Raw genomic sequence first — 26,727 nt, forward strand, 5'->3', positions numbered from 1 at the left:
GGACAGACAGGCATCTACCTTGCAGATGCGATCCACATCACTCTGATGTGCTAATTTCTCAGCCTGCCAGAGTAGCGCCGACAGCCAGCTCAGATGAGCAAAGCGTGGTCCCAGCCACCACCAGCACAGCCTTCATGGGTTAGATGCAACATTTCGGCTTCCCCCTCCCCAGTTTCATGACAGTGCAAGTGAGAGAACCTACTGTCACATCAGCAACCGGTTTGGAAGAACTCCTAAATCAGTTATCTTGGTTAAGCTGCATTTTAGACAAACATTCAGTAATAAAATGCAGTATATTGCTTGCTAAGAATAAAGCCTCCTTCTTCTCTTTAATGCTGTTTAATGACTTAATCTGCATCGCTCAGATTCTCAGCAGCCTGTAAACCCCAGGCTCAGCGCACTCACCGTTTTAATCACTTCCTCTCCCTCTGCCCTGCATACCAAAGGACCTTAAAAAAACTTGTTGGCACCTGTCTGGTGTTTTAAAAACTTCAAATTAGACAGGTGCTTGTGGGCTCAAAGTATCTCAGGGAATGGCTGGCAAAAAATTGTGAACTGTGGTCCTTGCAATTAAGTCTCTACCAGCAGCGCCATCAAACTGCTAAGGCACTTTCCTTTATCGACCTTGTTCGCCTTCTGTCTTGACCAGCAAGCTTTAGCAACAACCTGTCTGGGCTTCTTCATGTAACACAGAAGCCAGGATTTGTAGTGTGCAGTGAACTGATGGGAAACATTGAATTAATTCATGGCACATTCGGAGAGGGCCCTGTTGGGCACAGCCACCATGATGGTTTGTCAGGACTCGGCGCAGGCACCGGCACCGCAGTATCAAGGGAGAAATTCTGTGGGGGCAGAGATGAAGCAGACCCAACAGCACCCCATCCCACCCACCACAAAGGCCCCTTTGCAAGTCACTCGTGTCCAACACGGATTTTCAGCGCCCCTTCCTATTCAGCACTGCATTTCCCTACAGCACCAGCACTCGGGCCCAAAGGCTGCCATCCACTACTCTGTTTAGGACCAGGCTTGTTACCAGAAGGGCACTATCCATGTGGGATCAACCGCAATATGGTGAAAAAAAAGGCAGGAAATCAGCCATCCATGCTGCAAAACATAGTCAGAGCCATACTTCACTGCTCCAGCAGCACCCGATCCCCTGACTGCCATTTTACCACATCCCGACTGCTGACAAACCTGGCAACTTCAAGAGGGGGAAGCTACGTTCATTAATCTTGCAAAGTAATTGAGAAGGGAGAAGGAAACTGAGATGGGAGATTATTTCCAAATCATTTTCTGTCTGCACGTTCACTGTTGGAAAGCTTAGGGTATGAATGGAGGAATGCCTTATTTTCAGTTGAGTAAAACATGCAGATAGCCTGAGCACCCACAGTGTTCATAAAGTATCTCCAATTGCTCTCCCTTGTGTAAATATTAGAGCATTTTCAAAGTATGTTGTCTCATTATGCGCTAATTAACTAGCATGTTGCTGTAAATGTGTTACTACACAAATAAATATAACTATATGTAAATAAAATTTGCAAATGTTATTGGATGTTTGCCAGTTTCCCATAAAACCACAATGCTTCTTCATTTTTAATCTTATATGCATCGCCCAGCCAGTCACAACCACCCAGCTTTCTTATTTCATTCTTCTACTCGCAGAAATCCCCGTCGGAAGGCTAAACTATCTTCCCAAAATTCAGTGACAGTTCTTCACAAAGCAAAGCAAGCAGCCTTTCCAAGCCTCATTAATCTGTTTTAACTGCCCCAGCCAAGAGCTGAAGGGAAAAGCTGAGGAAACTTCAATTGGAAAATATTTTGACGTAATTGACCCAGATGACAAACTAAACTTAAGCACATGTCAAGCACGGGGAGTGGTACAAAAGCATCTGCAGGGTGATACAGGAAGTTAAATCAAGCCAAGGTGAAGTCAGAGCTCCGAGAACAGTGTATATTTTTGTAATTACTGCTAATTGAAGAAAAGAAAAGATGCCTGCAGCCCAAACTCTTAAGTAACGGAAAGTAAAATGCTGGGAATAATTTCTAACCTGTTTATTTTTGTCTATCGCAGTTAGAGCTCCTAACAAACAAAACTTATATTTTAGAGCAGCATATTACATATCACTTGCTTGCTATTAACGTTCTTAAATGCTACTTACCATCATGTTTTCTTTTGTTTTGTTTTTTAATATTGCTTTCATGCTTTATCATATTTACAACAATTATTGTGTCTCACTTAGACAGCTGAATTCTGAGAGATTTAACTTTTGCAAATCTTAATTTTCTGTAGGTCTAAGCTGTTTTCTGTCAGTATCACTAAATGAGTTTTTGCTTTAGTTTTGCTTTGAAACAGAAAAATATTAAGAAGCACTGAGCAGCAAGAGGAAAAATGATGCTTCTAAAACCATTATGAACATATACAAGTTGCATAATTTTTCTTGGTATTTATTTTGTAAACTTGGGTAATCTGCTTGTTGGACAGAAAGCAGAACTCAAAATCCCTTGTTGATACAACCCTGAGCAAAAGCCTTCCGATATCAGCAGAAAGTCTCCCTCTGACTTTAGCAGGCTGAGTAAGTACAAGGTAATGCTGGACACCATCACCAACAAACGTCCCTTCTGGTACACTGCATCTTGGGCAATAAAGGGGGCAAAAGGATTTTCCAGTCCCCATGGTCCTTCTGGGACTGGCAGCCAAAGAACAGCTTGTACGTGGCTGATGGACTTTATCTGGGTAGGTGCTGCAGCGGTGCCTCATCAGCCTTACAGTGTAAGAGCAAGCTTCAGCGTTCATTTCAAAACAGGTTAATACAAAAAAGTACAATGGCATCGTTGTTAGTAAAGTTAACCAAATAGATATCATAACAACAAAGAGAAAATAAATAAATAAAAATCAGAGATTGTCTCTCTGCAAGTTGCCTCCCAGAAGGCTAACAGAAAATCCATGAAGAAATGTAATATTCATTAGATTCTTAGCACAACATAATGACACAGGATTTCCTAAAAATAAAAAATAAAAAAATCCAATTGGTCAGCCATAGCAAAATCTAAACAAAGATGCAAGCCAAATGCTGATAAAATTATCATCATTTCCCAATCTATGGAATACAGCAAGATATGGAAGTTTCCTCCCCAGACTACTCTTACAGTATCACCTTAAAATCTCAGAGATCTAATCAACATACATCTCTAAAAAGCAGCCAGTCAAAGCTGACCCTAAGTGCACAAACTGTCAAAAAGTACAGAGAGATAATCACCAAGTAAACAGTGAAATGAAGCAGAAAAATCGGAGAAGCAATGCAGTAATATTCAATTCCAGAAAATTAGATCACGTCTAAAGCAAAAATGTCACATGTAGTTATATATCACAAAGAGGTGTCATCAGCCTGGCAGAAGTTGAAAATTATATCCCCCATCCTATTAATATTTATAGGCCTAATATCTGCATACAATTTTATTTTCCGTTGGTGAAAGACACATAAAATACATCTCTGAGGAAAATTACAAGCTTTTGGGCCTGCACAAGAGGAGCATGGAGAAGGACAAGAGTGCACGGATGGCTGATATGAAAAAGAATTCAATCAGATCAGAAATTGTCAATAAATTAAGAGTGATGTTCAACTACCAAAGAATGAAACAATTATCTTAGTTCACTCTTTCACCCCATCTCCTACTTGCTTATCTCCATGACTGCAAAACACCAAAAACTCCAAGAAGTTGAGAAAAATTCAGCTGTCTTTTGATAACAGATTTTGGGCAAAAAAGTATCAAGATGATCACTAACCCCCTGAAAAGCCTCAATGCTACAAGAGATACAGACAAAGGGATGATAGGAAGGAACAGGAGGAGCCATCTCCTAAAGAGCAATTGACAACCTCCCTCCCAATAAATTTAGCAGATACACTGTAAGGGAGACAAAGGACGACAGTCCAGTAAAGGAATAAAAATACATGATTCCCCTTAGGAATTATATGCAAGATAGCTCTGTAAAAACAAACAAGCAAAACAACTGCTTTTCTCTGGAAAAGCGAAAGGTCACCGATCTTGATGAAAATACAGCTATAAAAAGGTTTTGGCCAGATATCAAAGAGCGTGTTTACAATAGGGCACATTCATTGTAATGCTAACCATTCAAACTTCACAATAGATTTTAGAGAGAACAGGATGCAACGTCAAACATCTGTTATCACATTATTTTCTTCGTCTCCTCTGCCCAGAAATTACATCTAGACTTTGCCTATCTCCCAGACCAGGTTAGAGACAAGTCAGACGCATGCCGTTTGACCACGTCTCATATGGCGTTGTGACAGCCAGCTGCTCCTAAGACATATGGAAACATCACGTTTTAGGAAATTACAGACACCCCAGACGAAGTACCTTACTTAACAGGGGCAGCTGGCCAAACTGGAGAGACATTGCACAGACACATCTGGACGAGGAGCGCAAAGCCCTCCCCGAGCCAGGGAGATGCCAGCTGCACCCCAGTGGCACGACCAGCCGAGGTGAACACTGTCACCCCTTCTGGAAAGGGACGGATTTACTGTGTCCACATCGCTTAAACATGGTGTGCATAGTGGGGCCACCTTCCAAAAAAAATCACTGAACCAAGTAAGCAGTTCCCTCTCAGGTTTCAGACACAAGGGAGAGAGGTGTCATCCAGCCATGGACTCAGATCCATCGCCAGAGCACAGCCTCCTGCCCACGGAGTGTCCCTGCCACGGACCAAGAACCTGAGCCCCCTGAGCTATACTGCCAGAGCACACACAACCTACTGGCTGTATGGCAGACACTTTTCATCAGGATTGCTTATTTAGGGCAGGACCGACTGGAAGGAAAATGCAGGTCTGAAAAGTAAATTATCACAAACAGGCTTCCATTTCAAAAAGCCTGATATCAGTTCCAGAGACGGATATTTGAGACACGATGCAGAGAAAGGGAAAATTAACAGAACCCCTAGCTAGGAAGAAAAATTCTCTCTCTCTCTCTCAAAATCATATTCATCTATTTTGGATTTATTGCAGGAATACATGCAGTGGAAATGAATTCATGCCTGTTGTGCTTTAAGAAGTGCTACAGACAATGATGTTTAACACATTTAGTACATGATGGATGTTGCCTTTTCTGTCCAGGAAGCAAACGTGAAGTTAGGGAAAGTGGGCTGTGTTCCCTTCCTGGAGTCAACACATCCAAGGCTGGACACACTCCAGAGATGTGCCTCTTGGAACATCTGTACATTGAATATTCGACCAGTTCCAGGCCCAGGGATTTAAGCCGACAGGGAATAAAAGGCACTTTCCCCGAGCCAGCCCTTTCTGCTGCAGCTCATCAGGGCTGGGGGTTTGCACCCTGGAGAAACGCTGCATTGCTGTATAAAAGTATTTCATATCAGTGCACCTTCCCAATCTTTTACGTATGGACCATACAGCTGCATCAGCTATTTTCAGCGATTAAGATAGAGTGATGAATATACCATGGTGCCAATGCTTAGTTGTAACTGTTTTTTGGTTTTTTTTTGATGGTGTTTTTTTGTTGTTGTTTATTTTGTTTGGTTTTGGTTTTTGTTTTCCAGATGGAGACTTTTATTTCCTCCCCTTTCAGCCCTCAGTGCTTTGGGCAAAACAAAGAAAGAATGTTTCCTTAAGCGGTGCAGGAGGAAAAGGTTACCTTGTTTACCAGTAACCGGAGTACAAAGACCGACTTTGTCTTCAGGGAAGAGGCAGGAAAGCTAGCGTTTCTGAAGGGCTGAGGTTTCCAAGGCTGCTCTTGTTGGTGTGACCGTGACCCAGAGGCCTGTCTGCAGCACCAGGAGGCAGAGGCAGCGCAGGGCTGCTGGCTGCAGGGTCAGCGCAACCGCCTCTGCTTCCAGAGCCACATTCACAACGCGATTGAAAGGACAGGCAGAGGAGGAAGCTGCGCAGGAACTAGCAACACAGAGAGCTTTGTGAGCGAAGAGATGGTCAACAGAAAAGAGTACGTGATCACACTGTTGAGGAGGAGATACTTTTAAAAGAAAAATACTTAAACAAATGTTTTTTCTTGCACTTCATTAACATTCTGACACAGCTGCAAGACTACCCCATGTGGAATCGCTCTACTATCTTTTTTCCCTCCTATGCGCCGAAGCTCCGTATTATTATTTAATAACCTCCACTCATGTATTTTCCATATGACCCGCAGCAATCAATTTCATAGGCAATTTCTCTGTGTTTCTTAGTGCTGAGAGAACATACCACTTATCAAAGAGTATTCCAGATATAACTGATTTTGCAAACTTTCTGAGAAATAATGGAAGAGAATGATTTCCCCTGAAAAAGGACTAATAGGGCAAGAAAAATCTGTAATATAACACAAGTAGTAAGATGAAGAAAGCAACCATTCTTAAGGAATAAAAAGGAATGTAAGAGTTGAGATGGTATTATCTCCATGCAAGCAATTATTGCAGCAAGAATATCTATCCACTATCCAAAGTTGCATATTGCTACCATTGTTTTAAGAATTTGTTTCCATTAAAAAAAGTTTTTAAAATAATGCTAATAATTAATATTTTTCACCAGAATAAGAGAGGCATTTAAATGCCTCTGTATGGCTTAACCCCCCTCATTCTAAGAAAACACAAGTGTACAGGAAGCAAGTAGTCCTCTTCACAAGAAAACACAAACCTCGTTTGATATTTACAAGGGATTTTCTGTAGCAGAGGTAATTATCAGAAATGCCAGGAGCCACTGGATTCTAGCACTGAAAATTGGTAAATTGTGAACTGTTATCCCAGAGTTAAGAAACCATAAGATTAAATGTCCTACCTTCACTGCCAAGAAGTTGAGGCCACTTTCATGAGCCAAAGCTTTCGCTATCATTGTTTTTGAGCATCCAGGAGGTCCATAAAGCAGCACACCTTTGGGAGGCTGAATCCCCATTCGGATGAAGGAGTCGGGATGTTTGAGAGGCCATTCAACTGCCTGCTTCAATTTCAGCTTGACATCTTCTAGTCCTCCTATGTCTGACCAAGATACCTGCAAAGCAGACCATTTTGTTGAACTCACGCAATGGAAAAAAATTAATTAAAAATAATAAAATAATAACATGACCATATAGGAAACAATACTTTCTGTGTTCATTAGTGAGTCACAGCTCAGTTTTCTCCCCCTTAATATGATGCTGATGTATAATTTCTAAATTACTTTGTTGTCTTCCTTGAAGACTTAATGAACCCAAGAAGGTTTTACCTAGTGCTGCAGAGTAAGGCCCTGGTCCCAGCTGCATGACCCCCCTAAGCTGAACTTTTGGGAGCTCCTCCAATTGCCAACACCACCGCTCCTATGTATGACTGGGCACTTGAGATTTGAGTAGAAGCTTAAAAATAAACAAGCCACCAAACAGACAGCTATCTATGGAAATAAACACATTCAAACACAACTGCATTTATTTTTTTTTTTCTGCTGAAGACACCAGACAGGCTCATCACTGGGAAATCACTGGATACACTGGGAAACCACCAGTGCGTTCTATCCAAAACAGCAGATGGATCTAAAACCTGCTACACTTCTCTGTCTCTACACAAGCCTAAGAAGTTACCCCAGCCCTTTCTTTGTTCTGCCACCATCCATTCCTGTCCACCTCAAACAGTAAACATATCAAGATGGACCTAAATCAAATGATCTGGTGTCTTAAAACACTCTTCCAAAAATTTGTAAGATGTAAGACACCCTTCAACTCCAGAAAGACAGCTAAACTTGCAAGGCTGGCAGAGTATAACCAAGACACAATGCATCACCTCTTGCCCGACTCTGAAAATTGCCATCACTCCTGGCTCATCCCAATTGCTATTTGCCTGATACCATAACAAACTGGAAACTCAAACCAGGGGACCCAATTCAGTCTACTACTGAAGAGGAAGAAAAAGAACATTTGTGAGTGGTGCAAGCACTTTTGTGTAAGTACAAGCAAACTGCAAACCAAATAAAACTTCTCTTCTATTGTCAGTCTTTGACATAGAAGAAAATTACAAAGATAAGGGAGAGTAAACACAGAAAATCAACACATAGGGGTCAACCCCTCAGAAGTACTGCGAGATTAAAGGCTAGCTGGAAGGTGAGGAGCTGCTGATTTGCTGCCAGCAGAACATGTTGTCTCTCATACTGGGAACATGCTACAAGAACTCTAGAAAAAAAATCCCTGTGTTTCTTCTTAGTGACTAACAGCTTCTGGTTCTTTGGTTCTTAAATAAATAATTACTTTATAAGCCTGAGGAAGTAAGAAATATGTACAGCTGATAGCCACTGCCCACTGAGAAGGATCTGAGGGCAGAGGGATATGCCAAGGGTCGAATTCCTTTATTTGGGGGAGGGAGGAATGGGACAACACTAAAATGGAAAATAAATAAATTCAGTAAGGTCAGAGCAAAGGTAAGACTGAATCAGATACAGCAGAATAACCCAGTAGCAGAAGAGAGGACAGGGCTTTAGGATTTTAGTGGGAGAATTATCAAAGTGGCAGGCCAGTTCCCATAGATTGAAAGCCAATTTTTGCAACCTGCCAATATTTCTTTTCGAATTGAAGTTTCAAAGTGGTATTGTGGGGGAAAAAAAAGCAAACACAACACCTTTCTGTTGCTGTTCCATAATACCAGCAAGACCAGCTGCACAAATCAGATTAAAGGAATAGATGAAAATGAGCTGCACACAAGTCTCTAGTTTTGAAATAAAAGCATTTGTCTGAATTCATCAAAAACAGTTACGTGAGAAGCTCCACAACAGTGTGGAAGGGAAGAGGAAAAGAGGAGCACAAATTCATATCACCAAAAATTGACCTCAGCGCCTTGGGCTCCCAACACAGTTGAGAGTGAGAGAGAGACAGAGCTTCACAGAGCAACGCAGCCTGATTATCAGCCGCCTTTCAGAAGTCCCATATGTGGTCATCGCTCACCCAGCTTCTCCCTCTTTCCTTCAGTGGGAACAAACATGGTGATGAGATGTCTAACTCAGGCACCTCAGTTAGGTGCCTGAAGTTGGAAAGAATCCTCCCTTCCTGCCTGAATTTTCACAATAAGAGGTAACGAATGCAAAAGAGATAATAAATAGAAAATCAGAGACAGTCATTCCTATCATAATGTCTTTATATCTAGACAAAGGGATTTTGGCAAACACAAAGGAAAAACTTCTGAAAATGAATTAAGACACCAGGAATTTCCTACAACTTTCAGCAACAGTGGCAAAATCCATTAGTGGTACTTTGCACACACAAAAGCCAGGGAGAAAACACCTACATGTTGTTTTCACCCTGTTTCAAATATGCAGACTACTGCACAAGCCTTCTGAGGTGCTATTCAAATGACTTTTAGGATCCCCTACATGTCATTTAGCATCAACAAGAGTAACAGAAGTGGACTTACAAATAGGATCACTAAATGTGAGCTTGCAAGGTACAAGTTATAAAAGAAAATAGTTCACCAGGCAAAAATTCAGTCAACTTATGCTGAGCTTCTATAATACAGGGCAGAATTCAAAAAAAGCAATGGTAAAAGCAAAAATAGCTAATTACACACTACATTCACATTCTGGTCAAGTCCAAAATGAAGTACATGTCTCCTCATTTTAAAAGGATATAGAGAAGTAGGGAAAAACACCACAGTCCCCCACCAACAATGCGCTCTGAGGGAAGAATTCAGTTGGATTCACACAAGGCCATATATGCTCAGCAGAACTAGGTGGATTGTTTTTGCATACCATCCCGAGGAACTTGGTGGCTGCAATTAACCCAAATGACGGTGCACACACTGTAATGGCCAGCTACACATCTTCACCTGCACACAGACTGAAAGGAAAGGTCTCGCAGCAGAGCAATGAAGTGTGATATTCTGTCGCTGTGGAAATGGTTGCAAAGACTAGCCTTAGGGCTGAGCTTACACACACAGAGACAGCGCTCTGCTATGGTCTGTAAGACACCAAGATTTCATTACTGCCATAATCTTTAGCTCTCCCTAGGTCAACAGAGCTCAGAATGTGATGCAGAACAGCAACTCCCCAGAGGTTGTTCGGCAGCAGCAGTAAAGAAATAAAGCAGACGTGCAAAGGATGTCTCATCCAGAACCTTTTGGCTGCAAAGACACAAATCTGAGTGTTGAATTTCAGTAAAGGGAACGAAGCGGGCAAGCAAAACCCATAGCACTCTACAAAAATTTCAGAAAGACCCATAGGAGAGGGAGGAACAACTACAGCGCAACTCTCCAAACTGATGAAATATTAACTTCTGATTTATAACGTGCATCCCCTTTCTCCTAAATCCCTGCTGCACGAAAAGCAGCCTTCTAAAAAGGTTGTAACACATAGCAAAGTTCAAGGAAGGTTCTGCAAAAACAGAAAACGAGATCCCATGTGGAACCGGGCAGACAAGGGCTTTGCATGTGCCTTGGTCACCAGCAATGTGCACGGCAGTCTAGACATCAGCAGAAGGACAGGGGGATGCTGAAAGGCAAAGCACGGGGAGAAGCACACGGTGATGCCTCCACCTCAGCAGCTCCTCTTCCTCCAGCACACAGCCTCGCTTTATCTGCCACCCCAATCTCACTTGTGGTTGCTTTCCCCATCCATAACTTTGAATATCCTTGGAATAAGAAAAGAGCTCAGGTTGTGTCAGTGACAGTTCTTTCATTATCCATATAACGTGTGAATGCCACCGGTGATACAAGCAAAGGGCAACATGACAGGTTATGAATCACCTAACGCGCGAGTTAGTAACAAAAAGTTATTAACTACCTTGCACCTTTCAGAAGCAGACAGCAAAGCATTCTGTAAAAGTTAGCAAATATCCTCCGACAACAAGAAAGAAAGTGACTTCAACAAGGCCACCCAAACCACTCACTTCTATTACATATCTTGTTCTTTAGCTACTACCCCAAGTATATGTATAACAGGTTTTTCTAAGTCTTAAACAAAAGACTGCAAGAGGGGGATTTAGCTCAGCAGCCTCCTAAGCAGTCAAGCAGTTAACACCCTACTCTAGGACCTAAGAAGTGAAGACTGATTCAAAAATTACATTTTCTTTACAGCCTACTTAAAATTCTGCAGATTTCAGATAACAAGCTCTGTGTTGTCTAAACAATTTGGAGTTCATGATTAAAACATAATAATTTTCATTTAGTATCAGAGGTGACACAAGCCTCAAAAAACATAAATGGCAAAGGTGTCAAGACACTATGGGATGGAGCACTTGTACAAAATACCTTTACTTGTAGCTTTATTTTAAGTGACTCTGCACTCTTCTTACTCAGTTTGCATATGGCTACTTCAAATCAGTTAAAAATGGAAAAAATAACACCTTCTCAAGAATAGAAACTTAAAAAACACAGAAGTCTCAGCTTAATTCAGCATGTACATCAGTGGATTTACTTGTCACCAACTGCATAGCCTAAAAGCCACCAAGGGAGCTGACAAGTGAATAATGTATATATAACAAATGGAAAAAAACAGGATATTATTAACGTAGATCAGATTTCTGTCTGCTATTTGGAAAAAATCCCATAGCTGATCAGCTATTTCATGACTGAAAGTATTTTCCAATTGAATTTTTCTGATGACAAACAACATCAAGGTCAAACTTCAAAAGACGAAGGAATGTGATCCCTGATTTTCTAACAAATCCACCCATACAACCAACTGCCTAGCTGGAGAGTTCTGGGGCAAGGAGAGCAGGCAAATAAAAACCTATCCTTACAGAAAGAAAGGATCTGAAGGCTGATCAATATAGGATGAATTCACAAAATACTGTGCACGCAGATTCTTTAACCAGATATATACACATGTTTGTTTCTTGAAGAAAGCTGGACTCCTATCTTGTTCATGCTTTCTTTTGCTTCAACCCCCCATCACATTTTTAAAATTTTGCTAAGAACACCACAGACTGGCTACGTAAGGGAGCCCTGTTGGTGTACATTACTGCAGAGCACCTACGCAACATAGCACAGTGCAGCAGGTCAACAGCCAGCTAGGAAAGTGTTGGGTGGATAAGTGGAAAGAGGAGTAAATTAGTAGAGAGGAATTTAGTATGGAAATTAGGACTATAAGCATCAGTTCCAAGGCAAGTGAGCAATACTGAGGTTTCCCTGCGCGTGTTGCAGGCATTCAAGCGAACAACACCAACCAGCAAAGTGTTCTAGGACATAGCACCACCGACATGAGATGCTGTGACTAATTAGTGGTCCTGCAACTGCATCCAGTTAGCTGTTAGAGGCTTGATTTCTACTGAAACCAAGTACTTCTATATCCAATTAACAGCAAGTGTCAGAGCAATCAGTCAAACACGTGGCTTCAGCCAGAGCAGTTAGGCATGTAACCTTGACTGGTGAGGCAAAACTGAGTCTATAAAATTAGATTAAGACATATCTAGGAATCATTACTAGAAGCATGCAACATAAAATTCTGCTTACTCTTCTTAAAAATGTACCTGAGGAAATAGAAACTGCACTACATTCTCTGCTACAATGCATGTCCTGTAAGCACAGAAGGAATCTGCACTATGCTGTTACCTTCCCTTCAACAAAACAATGAGTCTCGGTAGTATTCCAGTGACTCAGCTGATGTTTAACAAATAAGTGACATTTGAGGGAGCCACTGGCAGGATGGTTTAGTGCCCAACTGTCATAGTAGGTTGACCTGGATTCAGAACAGATTTCCTTGAGACCTGACTTATGTATGTCATCATTGCCCTGTTTAGCAGCACTGCATCCAGCTCCAAATGGGTCCGTATGTCCAGAAGGCACAGCACAGTGATAATGACATGAGCTCAAGAGACAGCAGCAAATTAAGCAACAAGAGATTAGTAGCTCTGGTTCTCAGCAGAACTAACCAACCATTGCAGATGCTGATGGCACTACACCGTTTCCAGAAAAAAACTGTCTGGGGCCGACACAGGCATTTCCACCCAGCACTTCACTGCACAGCACGGACTCTTAACAAGCCAAGTGTGACATCCGAGCTGGCTGCGTGCAGCATCCTGTTCACAGATTTCATTTCCCATTCCTATAGTTTGGGAGCAAGGGTCTGTAGCTGTGCAGCCCAATTCCCAGATGACTCATCATCACGCAGAAAGACAGAAATGTTTTCTTCAAGGGGTTGGGGAGCTGCTGAGAAACACCAGCACAACTGCTTGCAGACTCAAGAGCCAGTAAGAGCAAATACATTTTCTTTCGCTCAATCTTCTTAAACCAGATCAGAATCTTCTTAAAGTAGATCAGCTCCCCAGTTCAATTTATGTAGTGTCTGTTACCAAATTACTATAACATAACCGAAAGAAAGAGTTGTCAGCGGGGCAATGATGACTGAAGATGGCACTGCCAAAAGAATTGTTCGTGTAATGACAGTCCCTGATGGGTAACTGCTTGGCAGCGATCACCCACCCACAGCATCCAGCTCTGCCCTCAGTTAAAACCTTGTGATCTCACTGAAGACATTCAGGACACAGCAGTAGGAATTGCATGGAAAATTACTCAACTGCTTTACACAAATCACAGCAATCACTCTCTTCACAGTCTCGTTTCAATACACTTTGATTACAAATGCTAACATTTGGTTTCTACTTAAATTTGTGTCTGCTTTGCAAAAGGCTCCAACTTACACAGCTATTTAGGATCTGCTCAGAGCAGACATCCTAAGTTTTTTACTTCATTAGTCCCCCCAGCATATAAAACTACATATCAGGTCACATACTTCTGCACTACCAACTCTTTCTAGAGTGTTAAGAACTCAGGTTTTTGTAAATGTTTTTTTTGTTTGTTTGTTTTTTTAATTTCAAATTAAATAAATATGTAAACAAAAGGATGATGCACAACATTTATTGGCAACTTGAGACTTCCACTTCACAAAACGACTCTCTTTTGGTAGGACATTTCAATGCGTAACTGTGACTCTAACAATGTTGCTAGTGTACTGCAAAAAATAACTTACTTTTGGCACATCAACTGCCACCTCCCTCATGGCGCTGGGCCTGACATCATTCATCCCTTGCAGGAAGTCATTGAAAGCAATCATCACTGACCCAGCCACCTCGTTGTCTGAGGGGTTAGCTCGCTTCCCCAGAGCTCTCCGCAGTGCGTACAAACCTATTAAAAACAAAACCCATAAAAACATGTAGACTTCATCCTGTTTCTCACAAACACAAAGTGCACAACACACAAACACACAGCAGCGCTGGAAAGGAAACGATAGTCAAAAGCATGTCCCAGCGCCGGGCCTTAACTAGGTCAAGGAGCGTGCAAGACACTTCTGATGAGAGAGGAAGAAAAAGGGGATCTTATGACCACAGACAGAATATAAACTAAATCAGTTCCAAAAGACAGAACAAAACAGCCCTATCCCCGTGTTCCTGAGATGAAGCTAACAGGACAAAACCTGCACATGGCCATACACTGATCCAAACACATTTTTAAATGACAAATTAGGAAGAAGCGTAATGAGTATTTGAGACAAGTATTGATTTAACACTTGCAAGATACCCATAAACATGCCATTCCTCTATTTATTAGGACTTCTTTTCCCCTCCCTTCGCTGGTCTTAAAAAATAATGCAACCAAAGTGATATCTGTTACTTTGATTGGGATCCTGTTTTGCTACCTGGTAGGATGCCAAATACCATTATTTTTCTTGATATGCAACAAACACTCCATCTTTTCTATACCTCTGCAATTCTGAATGGCTCTTCTTTCCTTTCCAGCCATCAGTGCACCTTCCAGACATACACAGGCATAGCTTTGACCTTCTCTTTCATTTGGCCAAACCACTGACACACGCCACTTATGAATCTTAACGCTAATTCCCAGCTTGTCCCTAAAATCCAGTCCTTCACACCCTGCAGAGGCAGCCCCCACTCACCCCACAGCAGCCCCAGCAGTGCCACCCGCAAGCCCCATGCTCTCAGACCAAGCAGCCACAGCCCCCGCTGTGCAAGATGCCCAGAAGCACCATGTTTCTCCCACTGTATAATTATGCCTTTTAAGGTCTAATGTCATTTGGAGTTGTATTGCTGCTATTTCCAACCCTGCTCTATGACTTGGAGCTGTGAAATGTGTGATATATTAATGCGTGATGACTATAATCCTATACGCAGGCATGCAGACACGCAGACATGTAGTACACAGCCTGACGTGTGTTACAAAAAACTGGGGCGGTTAGTACGGCACCAGTTTGTCTTGCATGACCATAAAAAGACAAACATTTGTTAAATCTTTTCTATATTTAACCAGAGAAAACACCAATTAGTGCTAGATGAAAGCACAATAAAGGGGATAAGCCGTTTCTGAAAATAGATGTGGTTTTAACTTGCAGCAGATTATTGTCTTTTTTCTGCAGAGGCACTGGTAGATGGGGACATACAAAGTTTCTGACAATGACAGGAATTCTGCATTTCCTACAATATATACAGTGTGTGAAGAGATATAATATCTCCCCTGTGCACCGGTACAGCTGGTGTCTCTCCATAAACTGCCAATTATGACAGAGTCAGAGCACCTGCATTCAATACCCAGGCTCTTAATACAATAATGAAAAAAAAAAGTTTGCAATTCAGGTTTCCCCTTGTGCAGAACATCCAGAACTAATAAGATATATAAATAAAAACATTCCACGAGGCCAAGGAGAAAATGAAAATCTGGTCACCAGAGGACATGCATAAAATACAACTCATTTTAACAACCCAGACAATTTTCACGGTTCTTCCTCCCCCACTTCTTCCTTCCTCCAAAACAGTTCATTTTAAGCAAACAAAAGCGAGAAGACACAGATTCATCCCTGCAGATTTAAAATTTGCATCCAAGCAGATAACAAAGCAGATAGGTTTTTCTAGAGCCAGAGCAGCAATGCCATGCGGGGAGGCAGGTACTGGGGGACAAGTCCTGTGCTTTGGTTTTGGTGAAGTCAATTCATTTGGCACTCTCATCTAAAAAAATTAAAGAATAAATAGCATAGCATGAAGTTAAGGCATAGAGAAAGCCAGTAACTGATCGCTGGTCCCCATTTCTGTACCTAACTGTTCCATCAGGTACCAGTTTAGCACAAAGCTCATCTGATGAACTGTAATCACAACATGGTTATCTTTCTCTCACTACATGACCAATTCCTAACATGAATGAATTTATTTCAAAAAATTAAGAGAGAAACCCAGGTAACAAGGTGCAAAGAGAAGACCACTCTTGAGCATTGTGCTGCCAGTGCTGCCAGGAGCACCCGAGTGAAGTTTCAGCCACCGGCAGCGGGTTTGCAATGCAGCAGCCCTGATCCAGAACAGGAACAAAGAGGTCACAGCTTTCCAAACAAAGCCTGAATTAATTTCAGCATGTGCACGCACACGCCGTTGCACAGGTCAGCATTTAATTGAAACAATGTTTTACATTAAAACAATAATAAAAAACAGATTGGAAAAGAAAGCATGATTCTTCCTGTTTCCTCCTGTTATCATAATCATTCTTTCCTGCACTTCAGACTGACCTCTACCCAGAGGGGGAAGAAAGTCTTATTAACAGGAGAAGGATACAGCCAGTGGCTTGCCTGAGGGGAAAGAAAACACATCCTTGTCTAGAGACACTGAAAGATATGTGTAATGTAAGGAAATGCGGGGCAGGGTGCAAAATATGCTGCTAGAAGCAGCGTACAGGCAAGGGGGGTGAATCACAGAGCAAACGCAAGTTGATCTGCCCCACAAAACACCGAGCAGCTCGGCTTGGCCATCCGGCTCCTTCGGCATGGGGATGTGTTGTCTGGAGCATGTGTACCACTGCAAACTGGCTCCGAGTACGGCACGGTTCAGCTTCGCTTGCTGCTTTCGAGACCCAGCTGACCTGCAGGGATCGCTGAATGCCAGCAGCCTCTGTCACTGAAACACCACTCAGAAGGCAGCATCTGCAACCGTGAGCAGCGCTGATGCTCAGCAGAGCATAAATGGAAAATCCCAGTTTACAAAAAAAAAAAAAAAAAGAAACAAGCATAATAAGTCATGCATGATTACCAGCAATGGAAAATAAACAATCTGTTCTAGTCCGGCAACTGTGCGCCCTACCTCACTAACTCATCCTGCCTGTCTAGAACAGAGGAAATTAAGTGGACAGAAGGGGAAAGACCAGCAGAACGCCTTGTCCTGGTACAGCTGGTCCTCCTTTGGCACCGGGCTGAGCATGAGGTAGATAGCATTGTTCCCCTGCAAGGTTTTCCTGCTCATAGCTTGGCTAAGCCTTGGCACATTAGATCATAATCACAAATGCCTGGGTCTAAAAATAGACCCTACTACGCTGCTACATTTGTCGGTCTGTGTATAATTACACCCTACTGTAAATAATAGAAAGCATCCACCCAAAACAATGAACATACATACTTTAGGTTTCTAAACCAAATACACACAACACACAAGGAAATCAAGCAAACAAAACAAAATCATTAATCACGCTTCTTTCACTGCCCGTCAGCCGCTTCTTCCACAAATCTGTCTTGCCTCGACTTACTCTACCAGAAGCATAACACCAGCATTTGTAAGCAGCTTCACAAAAATTGTAATTTTCATGCAAGCTTGTTTACAAGAGGAAATGTTTCTTCTTTCCCCACTAATCCGGCATTTCCCTCCCAAATTACTCTGGCCAAGCCCTGGAGACACATACCATTCCTCGCTGTGACAGCTCTCAGATCCACCACCATGCTCTCCTGCCTGGCTGCAAGAGGAATGCTCAACAGCAGAGATTTCAGCTCCCTAACGGCACTGTGTGGGGCATCTTCCTCTACTTTTAGGTCTTTAGACACCGTACTTCAAAATTTATCAGTGTTATGCATAGAAATGAACATTTCATATAACTCAGAATCAATTTTGAACTTTAGAAGTCCTAAGAGGAGTGTACCTGACTTCACAAACAATGGATACAAAAGTTATTCCAGTGCTTGATAATTTTAAGATAAGGAGCTCTTCTCCTTTATTATGTGACAAATTGTGTTAGGAAAGCTTTTACAGAACTTCATGTATCATGTACTACAAATCGCATGTATTCTTGAACATGTAACCTCATAAATAAATGGAATTTGTAGTCCTTTATTATGATATTGGATGATCAATTACAAGAAAAAACCACATGTGTCTTGTTGCAGGAACCACCACTCTCCATGGCTAGCTGAGGTGTGTTCTGCCATTTGCATCCTAAGAAACTTCTATAATTTAGGAATATTTTCTTTCGCTTGGTGATTGTTTTATTTTTTGTTTGTTTCAAACACAGCAATAAACTTATTGAGGAATGAAAAAATACCCAAAGATAAGGCTACTATAAGTATGTTTTTAAAACATATTTCTTGTGATTTTAATCTCTACATAAAAACGTATGTCCATGTAGAAATTTTTCAGAGAGCAGAAACCCAGAGCTTTTTTCTTTTTCCTCTTGTAATCGCATACTGCAATTTGTCTTTAGCTGCCAGCGCTGTATGGTAAAATCCCCAAAGAACTTTCATATACTGTTTGCACAGGAAAGATAATGCCCTTAAATCCCTTGTAACCATAACATTGCAAATTCCCTCCGCTAACCTGAGCATTGATCTACTGTAGGGATTGCGGACGCGATTTATAGCCCTTTGTGAGGAGCTGCGGCGTTCGCTGGAACATGTCTGCGGAGCTGACTGCAAGTCGCTGGGAGGTGCAGCAGGGGAGGGAAAGGAAGGAAGGAGGAACTATATTTTCAAGACCCCTTTCATACAGGAAACAGTTTATTCACAGATCAGATACGCGCACATCATTTATCCTAAGGGAATGACAGCGCGGGGAAGTAACGAGTCCCAGACTGCCCGTGTTTGTGGCCCGCTCTCACGTGCAGCACACCTAAGCTAAGGTGAGACCTGCACATGCAAGGAGGAAAACAGGGCCTGCCCGCCTACCTGAACGGCAGGACGCCACAGAGAGCACCTCCATGCTGGTCCAGTTGTAACAAGGATCACTGTCAGGCCAGGATACAGCTGGGAGTCAAAGGGGGGAAACCAGCGAAAGCTGCCCTTACAAATACTCAAGTTCTGCGTCCCAAGAGCAGCATCCATTCAGCATACACATACCTACTGGTCACCAGTTTTACTCCTGCAGGACTAACAGAGACCTACAACTTGACTTTCATTTTACCAGAGAATCTTTTATGATCTTTATTAACTATAAAAAGAACTAAGACTGCTCTCAAGCCCTAAGTTTGCCATTATATATTCCTAGAAACCATTTTATCTGGAGCCTGAGGGGGGGGTCAGAAAACCTTAACCTTTTCCGCTACTGCACCGTTTCTACACAGACAGGTTCTCGAGGTATAGCCATGCTTGACATGCAGGATGCTTCTTTCTCTGCCTGAATTAGTACCAGCTATGGGAAAACAGCACTCTTGGCTCAGATACTGAGAAAACCTGCACCTTCGCAACCTGATGATGAGCATCTACTCTGAACAGATCAGCTGGCACCTTCCAGGTGCGAGGAAGATGGAGCGAGACAAACCTCTCTGTAAAGTGCTTGGTCCCTCCCCATGTACTGCAATGAAACCAAACCCCCACTGATTTTAGTAAGGGCAGGGTCAAAATGTAATTGAGACCAAATCTACTACCATCACTGTTACCTTTAAAACCAGACTCAACACAAGAGTAGAAAGGAAAAAAGATGCATGCTAGTTGGTTCACAGAGACAAGGCTGTACGTGAGCAGTGAGAAACCCCAGGGGCAGGAGCGAGTTGGGCACATCCCACCTGGGCTCCACACACTCCTGCTGGCCGTGTCTGGCTTAAAGCTCGCGAGTGCTGAAGGTGGGCATTGACTGTCTCGGTCTTGTCACGCTGCAAATCAGCAGGATGGAACGCAGCGTGAGAAAACTCAGACATTCCAGTGTAAATACCTATTTTTTAGGGTTAGGTCTATGTCACACCTGGGCTTTTCCCAGTTCTCCCAGTTTGTTTTTTTTTTTGCATTTTGAAGTCCAGTGTTCTGCCATTTCTGCAAAAATCTCTCCATTTCCTAAGAATACAAATAGATGGCTTATCAAAAAAGTAAGTATTATTATCCCCTTGAGCTTAGAAAACCACATTTTCTAAAGAAAAAACCATGAAAACCATGTTTCTCTATACCAAAAAAGCAAAAGGCCCTTCCCCACATCATTTTGAATGGCCCATGGGAATCAGGATTCAGTCAGAGAATGCAATAGCAGGTAGCTTGCAACAGCTCAATCTCAACCTGTTTTCCAAACTTCCAAAAAAACAAAGTAGACGTGGTGTTTTCTGTGCATGTCAGGCAGTGCTTTGCCTTCATGATCTGTAACAGTGACCAGTTGATTTCAAAACAACCCCCAAAATACCCTGCAAAACAAACAATCCCATTGCCTCGGCCATCCAGTGCCTTTATCCAAGTCTACACTTTCAACAATGTCTTGGGTCCAAATTCCTATGCTTCGGAATATAATCCAAGGAAAATATTTACATTTATAGCACACGCCTGGCAGAACTCTGGCCCAAATTGTCTTGGGAAAGGCTCAAGCTTCGAGGCTTAGAGAAAGGATACAGCTTCATGCTGCCCTCACACCAGGCCGCTTCACCAAGACCATGGCTGAGCTGAACAAAGGGCTCAACTTTGCCTTATGAGGCCGAGAAGCCACGGAGTGAATTCAAAGTTTGTCTGATGGAGGGGGCAGCCAGTGGCTGGGCCTCGAGGGCTCACGCTTCCTGCAGGTGGCCCGTTTACCTAAACTGCAGAAAAACACCATCGATCTAACGGAGACGGTCCTGGATTTCAGGGGAATTTGCTTCCCCACCGATTACGGTGAAGAACAAAAAACTTATGAGTCCTTCAATTCCTTTTTCTTTGTAATGCAAGGGGACTAAGGTGTGTGAACAGTAGCACAGGTCTTCAGGGTGGGTTGGAGACCTTCTTTTTTGGTTCATAAAAGATGCAGCAGAAAGCATCTCAGAGCCAACAAAAACAAAAATACAGTACCCTACTGAATTATTTGTATTTTTAGAGATCTAATAGCTATATACAATCAATATTCAGATTAAATGGCATATTGGTTTTTCATCCTAGCCATATTATTTACCAGAAAGCAGGGGCAATAAAAGGGCCAAGTGAATATCAAGGACAATAAGACCTCAAAACCAGAGGAACCAGAGGACTCAAGATCATGACCTTAAGATAGCAAATAATGCAAGCATGGCTACATCAGTTCAGCAGGAATGCTGACTTACACTGGTCAACAGCGTAGCTCAATTTCTTCGTTCTGTAATGTTTTTGATAACAGCCAGCTTGTGTAAATGAAGCATTATAATCCTGAAGGCAAAGCAAGGTGATGCCTTCACCTGTATTGCAATCAGGCAACTTGCAAAGCTTTGAGGCAAAGCAGAAGGATGACTGCTGCTTTCACAGAAGTCTGGAAGTTACACTGGTCGCAATGCAGCATCCTTACTGGAACCAAATCGATGTTATTGCAAGAGCGACCACAATTTAAACAAAGACATTTGTTCTTCCTCTCCTCATGATGCTATCTTATCACAGTCCAAGTGTTTTATATCAGCACACTGAAATTATGTGTAGTGAACAAGGATGTTCAAGATAAATTCTAAGAGTTACAAAGCAAATACTTCCTCTCTCTGTAAACAATATGACTGAACCCACTTCTTGAAGAAATCAAGCTATATTTATATTCACTGTCTTGAAATGCTACAGGCAGCCATAGAAGGATAAGTTTATAATAAATTGCTATATTTGGAAACCTTTGTTGCTAAGCATCTTCTAACATTCAGTACAGTTTATACCATTCATGTCCCTGCTACATAATTAACATTTCATATGTTTTTCCAAAAAAGTGGAGTGCTTATCTTTGTTGTTGAATTAAAACCATTATAATTTTTTAGGGAATGAATAAAAGGCTGTGTGGCCAATTAATTAAAGCAGAAGCAGTGAGCTCTCATGGGCATACAAACACTGACATTACATGCAAGGATAGGGCAGAGTCTATCTCCTGAATACTGCCTCTGCTTGAGATAAAACAATTCAGAATGCAGCTGTTCACACTAAAAGGTAGCCCACTAACCAATTTAGGACACGGGAAACCTCTTCCAGCCTTGAGAACATGACTCTCCCAGCTGCACATATACGCAAGCCCTTTTCTTGGCAACAATTCTGTGCATGTGAATCCCTCAGAGGGCACTCAAGCCCTCAAGAGTCAACTCATCACATGCTGATGTCCACAGGATATGGACCAGCACCTGAGAAGGGATTTGCAGGTTTTCCATATTACGCTGTTACCCTTTCTGAAAGGTTACAGGAGGAAGCAACATGCAGCTAATGGTGGAAATCACAAGCAAATTGCCAGGCAGTAGAGAAACTCAACAAATCACAATTTCTCCAAGGTAGTCATTATAGATAATGTAACATTGAACACAGATGAGGCATATTAATTCTGAAAAGTCTTTCATCAAAGCCAGTGATACCTGCCACATTAGAAATATCTTTTTTTTTTTTTGCTTTTAGCTTTGACAGGCTAATCATAACTGCTTAGTTATTTGTAAATCCAACAAACAGTATCTTCCTTAACGTGTGAGACAGAGACACATATACCTTGTGCAACACCTCGGGTGGGGATACACCTACAGAGCTGATGCTGTCACCCTGGTGTCAGCTCTTGCAGCAATACCATAAGCTTCATAATTCTTCATAATTTTTTCATACGCTCATGTAATTTTGTCGTTTCATTTTATAAAATGCTAGAACTCTATCTGCTCTGGCAGCAAAGAAGGTATTGAAAGAAAAATCCGCAAATATTTGAAATAATCAAAACAGTGCTTAACTGATGCTTATGACCATCTGGACTTCAGTATTTCACAGCTGCCTGGTCACAGTAACCTGTTTGGAAAAATCCAGTGCACAATGCGCTGATTCTCAGGTTTCTTGACCTCCTTTCCTCCCGTTGCCCATTCTGGCACAGACGGCACTGCAGTTCTGTACACACCATACACGCAGGAGCTGAGAAGCATTCAGCGCAAGCTGAACTTTGAAAGCTCCTTAAACTCCTTAATCACTTCCATGAAAATGCACTGAGCTGCTGAACAGAACAGACAACTGGCCTGTCTGACCCCAGAATATCGCTAAGCACTCCTTGCATGGAAGAAAAAACGAGTCCTGCCAAGAAAACAGTTGGAATATGGTTAACGCCACAAGAGCTATTTACTTTTCATTAATCCATGTTCTTCAGAATTGTATAGAAGACAAACAAAAGCTTTTATAATGAAGTATCTTAGGAAACCTAACTATTGACGCCAAAGTGAAAGTTTTGGCTGCTGGAGCCCTACAATTACTCCCATTTACCATGTCATATTAATTTCTACAGCCTTGGTTTATATAAGCAGTATATACACAATATATATAATATTGCGTATAAAAAAAACAGAGTTGAAGTATAAAGATAAGGAAGGAGGAGTCCTTTAAAAGTTATCTAAACTTTGTATTAAGAATATAAACATATTTAGCTTGTAAACTTTCAGGCTTTCCAGCCCCAGAGAAAGTAACTAAAGATGCAAATGGGATAACTGGGACTGTGGAGTCTCCCAAAGACCCACGCTGCAATACAACTGGCAAGCAAAATAATCTTGTGCTAAACACTGAACAGGTATTTCTGAACTCAGAATTCATGCTTCTAAATTAATTTCCATGTTTTACCTGTACTTATACGCACATTATAAGTGAAAGTTATATTTAACTTGAAAACTTGTGAAGGTACCCAACTCAGATACTGCCTGAACGTTAAACATCTTGGCTACTCAGAAGCATGCATCAGCAGTTCTAACTATATATTTATATCAGGTTTTATATTTTAATATACACGAATATTACGTTCAATTGTGAGCACCACATTACCAAAAGGTTATTGACAAACTGGAGGGAGTTCAGAGAAAATCAACAGAAGTTCTCAGAAGGCAGGAAGGACTTATTTATGAGGAAAGATTAAACGAGCTAAATATTTATAGTTTGGCGAAGTAATGAATGAGGAGGTAGGGGACATGAGAACAGCCCACAGATATTGTAAGGGTGTAAACACTACGGAGGGGGACTGGACATGTTATACAAGGATGCAAATAGAAATAATGGGATAAAAGTAAACAAGGAAAACTTAGGATGAGTATCAGAGAACATTCCTGGACAGCAAGCCATTTTGGCCCACGGCACAGTTAGTGAAGCAATAGAAGCCCATTGCTCACAACAACAAACAAGACTAGACAAAACACTGGAAAACTTGCCATATGGAATAACCCTGCACTGCTAAGGAGAAATATTGCTTCATAAAAGCTAGTCTTTCCTAAGTTTAACTCCAGTGAAAGTAGTAATATTTTACAAGGTGTTGAAAATTTAATATAAAAAAAATAGATTTCGAGAGCTTAAATGGGGAAGAAAAAACCCTACTAAGAACATTCCTTAACCACAAAGCAATTTAAATTCAGTGTGTGTAATGCTTCCAAATCATGCTTATGCAGTTTTTTGAAAAGGAAAAAATACACGTCGGCTGCAAAGAATTAAAGCAGCTGGACTGTGTTCTCCCCAGCAGAGGTCACTCCAAGTTAGCAAATGACAAGGAAATGTAACAGCACAGACTCTGACTTCAGGAAAGACTAATAAAAAGGAGACATCCTTGTTCCCTCGTTCCAAGCACTGACTTTGGATGCAAAGCTCCCAAATGACAGTGTGTCCTGCACCAGTATATGCCAGAGCTTTTGGATCTATACAGAGTTGAGAAAAGACATAACATTCAATTTACACAACATTCAGAATTTATTGTCTAAAAAGCCCTCATGAAGTGGGTAAATATCACCTATTTGCAGCCCATATGAAGTGTCCAGAATCAACGTGTGCATGCACAAGCAGAACCTAGGCTGGATTGTGTTTGGAATTCAAGCCACAACATTTTCACTCACATTTTTACGTTACATGAGCTAAGGGTTTGCTATGTCAGGACTGTGACACAGGCGGACTGACAGACTCCCAAAAGCAGAGGGAGGAAAACAAAAAAGGAGTCTGCTCTGTTGTTGTTTGTATATATTTGTTTTTAAAAGGATGTTTGGTATCTTAAAGCAGAGCTTAAAACACAACCCTAAGCAGCAGAAGAATGCTATAAAAATAATGCTCTCAGTCCATACAATTTTTTTCCTCTTGATCCATACAGAAAGCCAAAAATTCATATTTGAGGACTATCCCTTAAAAATTCTGTAAACTGGCAAGCAAAAGCCTTGCCGTTCCAGGTGCCATCAGCCCTAATAAAACTTCCATCAGCTTAATAGTTAATTCTGATGCAAGAATTAACTGAGCATTGTGCCACTGCCAGAGGAAGCTGTCTGGGTGCCAAAGGAAATAAAAGTAACCAGCACATACTGCAAATACATATTTGCCAACTACAAGGGAGCAAATATGCGTAAGCAGAACTGAAGAGTCATATTTTGACTAGACCGCTTTAAGCAGCTCCTCATGGGCAGATTTAAGGTCACTTAAACCACGCCGACGCACTCTAGCAAAATGTAAGAATTGATAGAGCGCACTTTTAGTGTTTCATCCAATGAAAACAGAAGAGAACTTGTGCTTAAGTGTTGCCTGGAACATAGTGAACCCTTGCTGCGTGATGCGTGGACAACTCTCCAGAGTTGTGCCTGCACCGGAGGCCACAGGAGGCTTTCCAGCCCCCAGCACAGGCTGCATGCCCCAGCTCCACTGCCCAACCTCACCCAGCGCACACAGTCCCACAATGCCGCTCACAAGCTCCTTGTCTGTAGGTAAATGACACAAAATACAGAAGCAACCACGCAGGCTCATCGCTTCTGCATCCTGGTGATCAGGATCTGCAGGACAAGCTGTCCAGCCTGAGACGCTTGGGACTTTCATACAGAAGGGGGAGGCTGGAGTCCAAGCAGAAAAACTTTGGTAAACTGAGACACAGCTAGCTAGCCGGTGTGCTAGGGATGGCACATGGGAATCCCTACTATTATTAACATTTATTTTTAAAATTGATGAATACTCAGAAGTGTTTTCCTGGTCTGACCAGGAGCAGCTGGTTTTCTTCATGCTCTATGCTTGGCTATGTTTCCTTCAACACAAAAATTATCAGGTCTCATCCCTTTAAAAGCCATCAGTAGGCTGTGAATTTTTATTTTTTAAACAAAAGAAAAAGACTAACAATGAAGCAAGATCCTGAATAAGATACACAGACCCTTACCTGCTTCCTTGCACAAGGCTGCTAAGTCTGCACCCACGTAGCCATGCGTGCTATCAGCCAGTTGCACCAGCTCTGCAGCTGTGAGCGAATGGGGAACTTTCTTCAGAATCTTTTGGAGTATGTCCAGACGGTCCTGGGCATTAGGAATGCCAATTTCTATTTCTTTATCAAAACGGCCGGGTCTGCGCAGTGCCGCATCCAGAGCATGGGGACGATTGGTGGCTCCAAGTACCACAAGCTGCCCTTCGCTGCCCTCCTGAACACATCAAATAACACAAAATAATTAAACTAAATTAATAGTCATGTAGCTTATAAGCATATTTCTTGCTTACTTTTCACTACTACCACACACATTAAACCTTGATGCTAGATCTCAAGGAACAAAGCAAACATTTCCCAATATACAACCCACAAGTGATCCCACCCAACCTATGCCCACAATCCAGCACTACCTTAGGTTTTAGGTACATACAAATAACACAAGAGAAGCTTTACCCTAAGATGCCCTCATCC

At 41.9% G+C, this 26,727-nt stretch overlaps 1 protein-coding gene across 1 annotated transcript in view; it reads right to left on the minus strand.

Moving 5' to 3' along the window:
- AFG2A (AFG2 AAA ATPase homolog A) overlaps positions 1-26,727 on the minus strand; it is a 190,393-nt gene that overhangs the window by 151,648 nt on the left and 12,018 nt on the right. The window contains exons 9-11 of the mRNA XM_084286096.1: positions 26,215-26,470; positions 13,938-14,092; positions 6,801-7,010 (exon numbers count right to left, since the gene is read on the minus strand). Coding sequence (XP_084142222.1) covers positions 6,801-7,010; positions 13,938-14,092; positions 26,215-26,470 — 621 coding nt within the window. The remainder of the gene's footprint in view (positions 1-6,800; positions 7,011-13,937; positions 14,093-26,214; positions 26,471-26,727) is intronic.

Source organism: Netta rufina (genome assembly GCF_964035555.1).
Source record: "Netta rufina genome assembly, chromosome: 4".
NCBI classification, from domain to species: domain Eukaryota; kingdom Metazoa; phylum Chordata; class Aves; order Anseriformes; family Anatidae; genus Netta; species Netta rufina.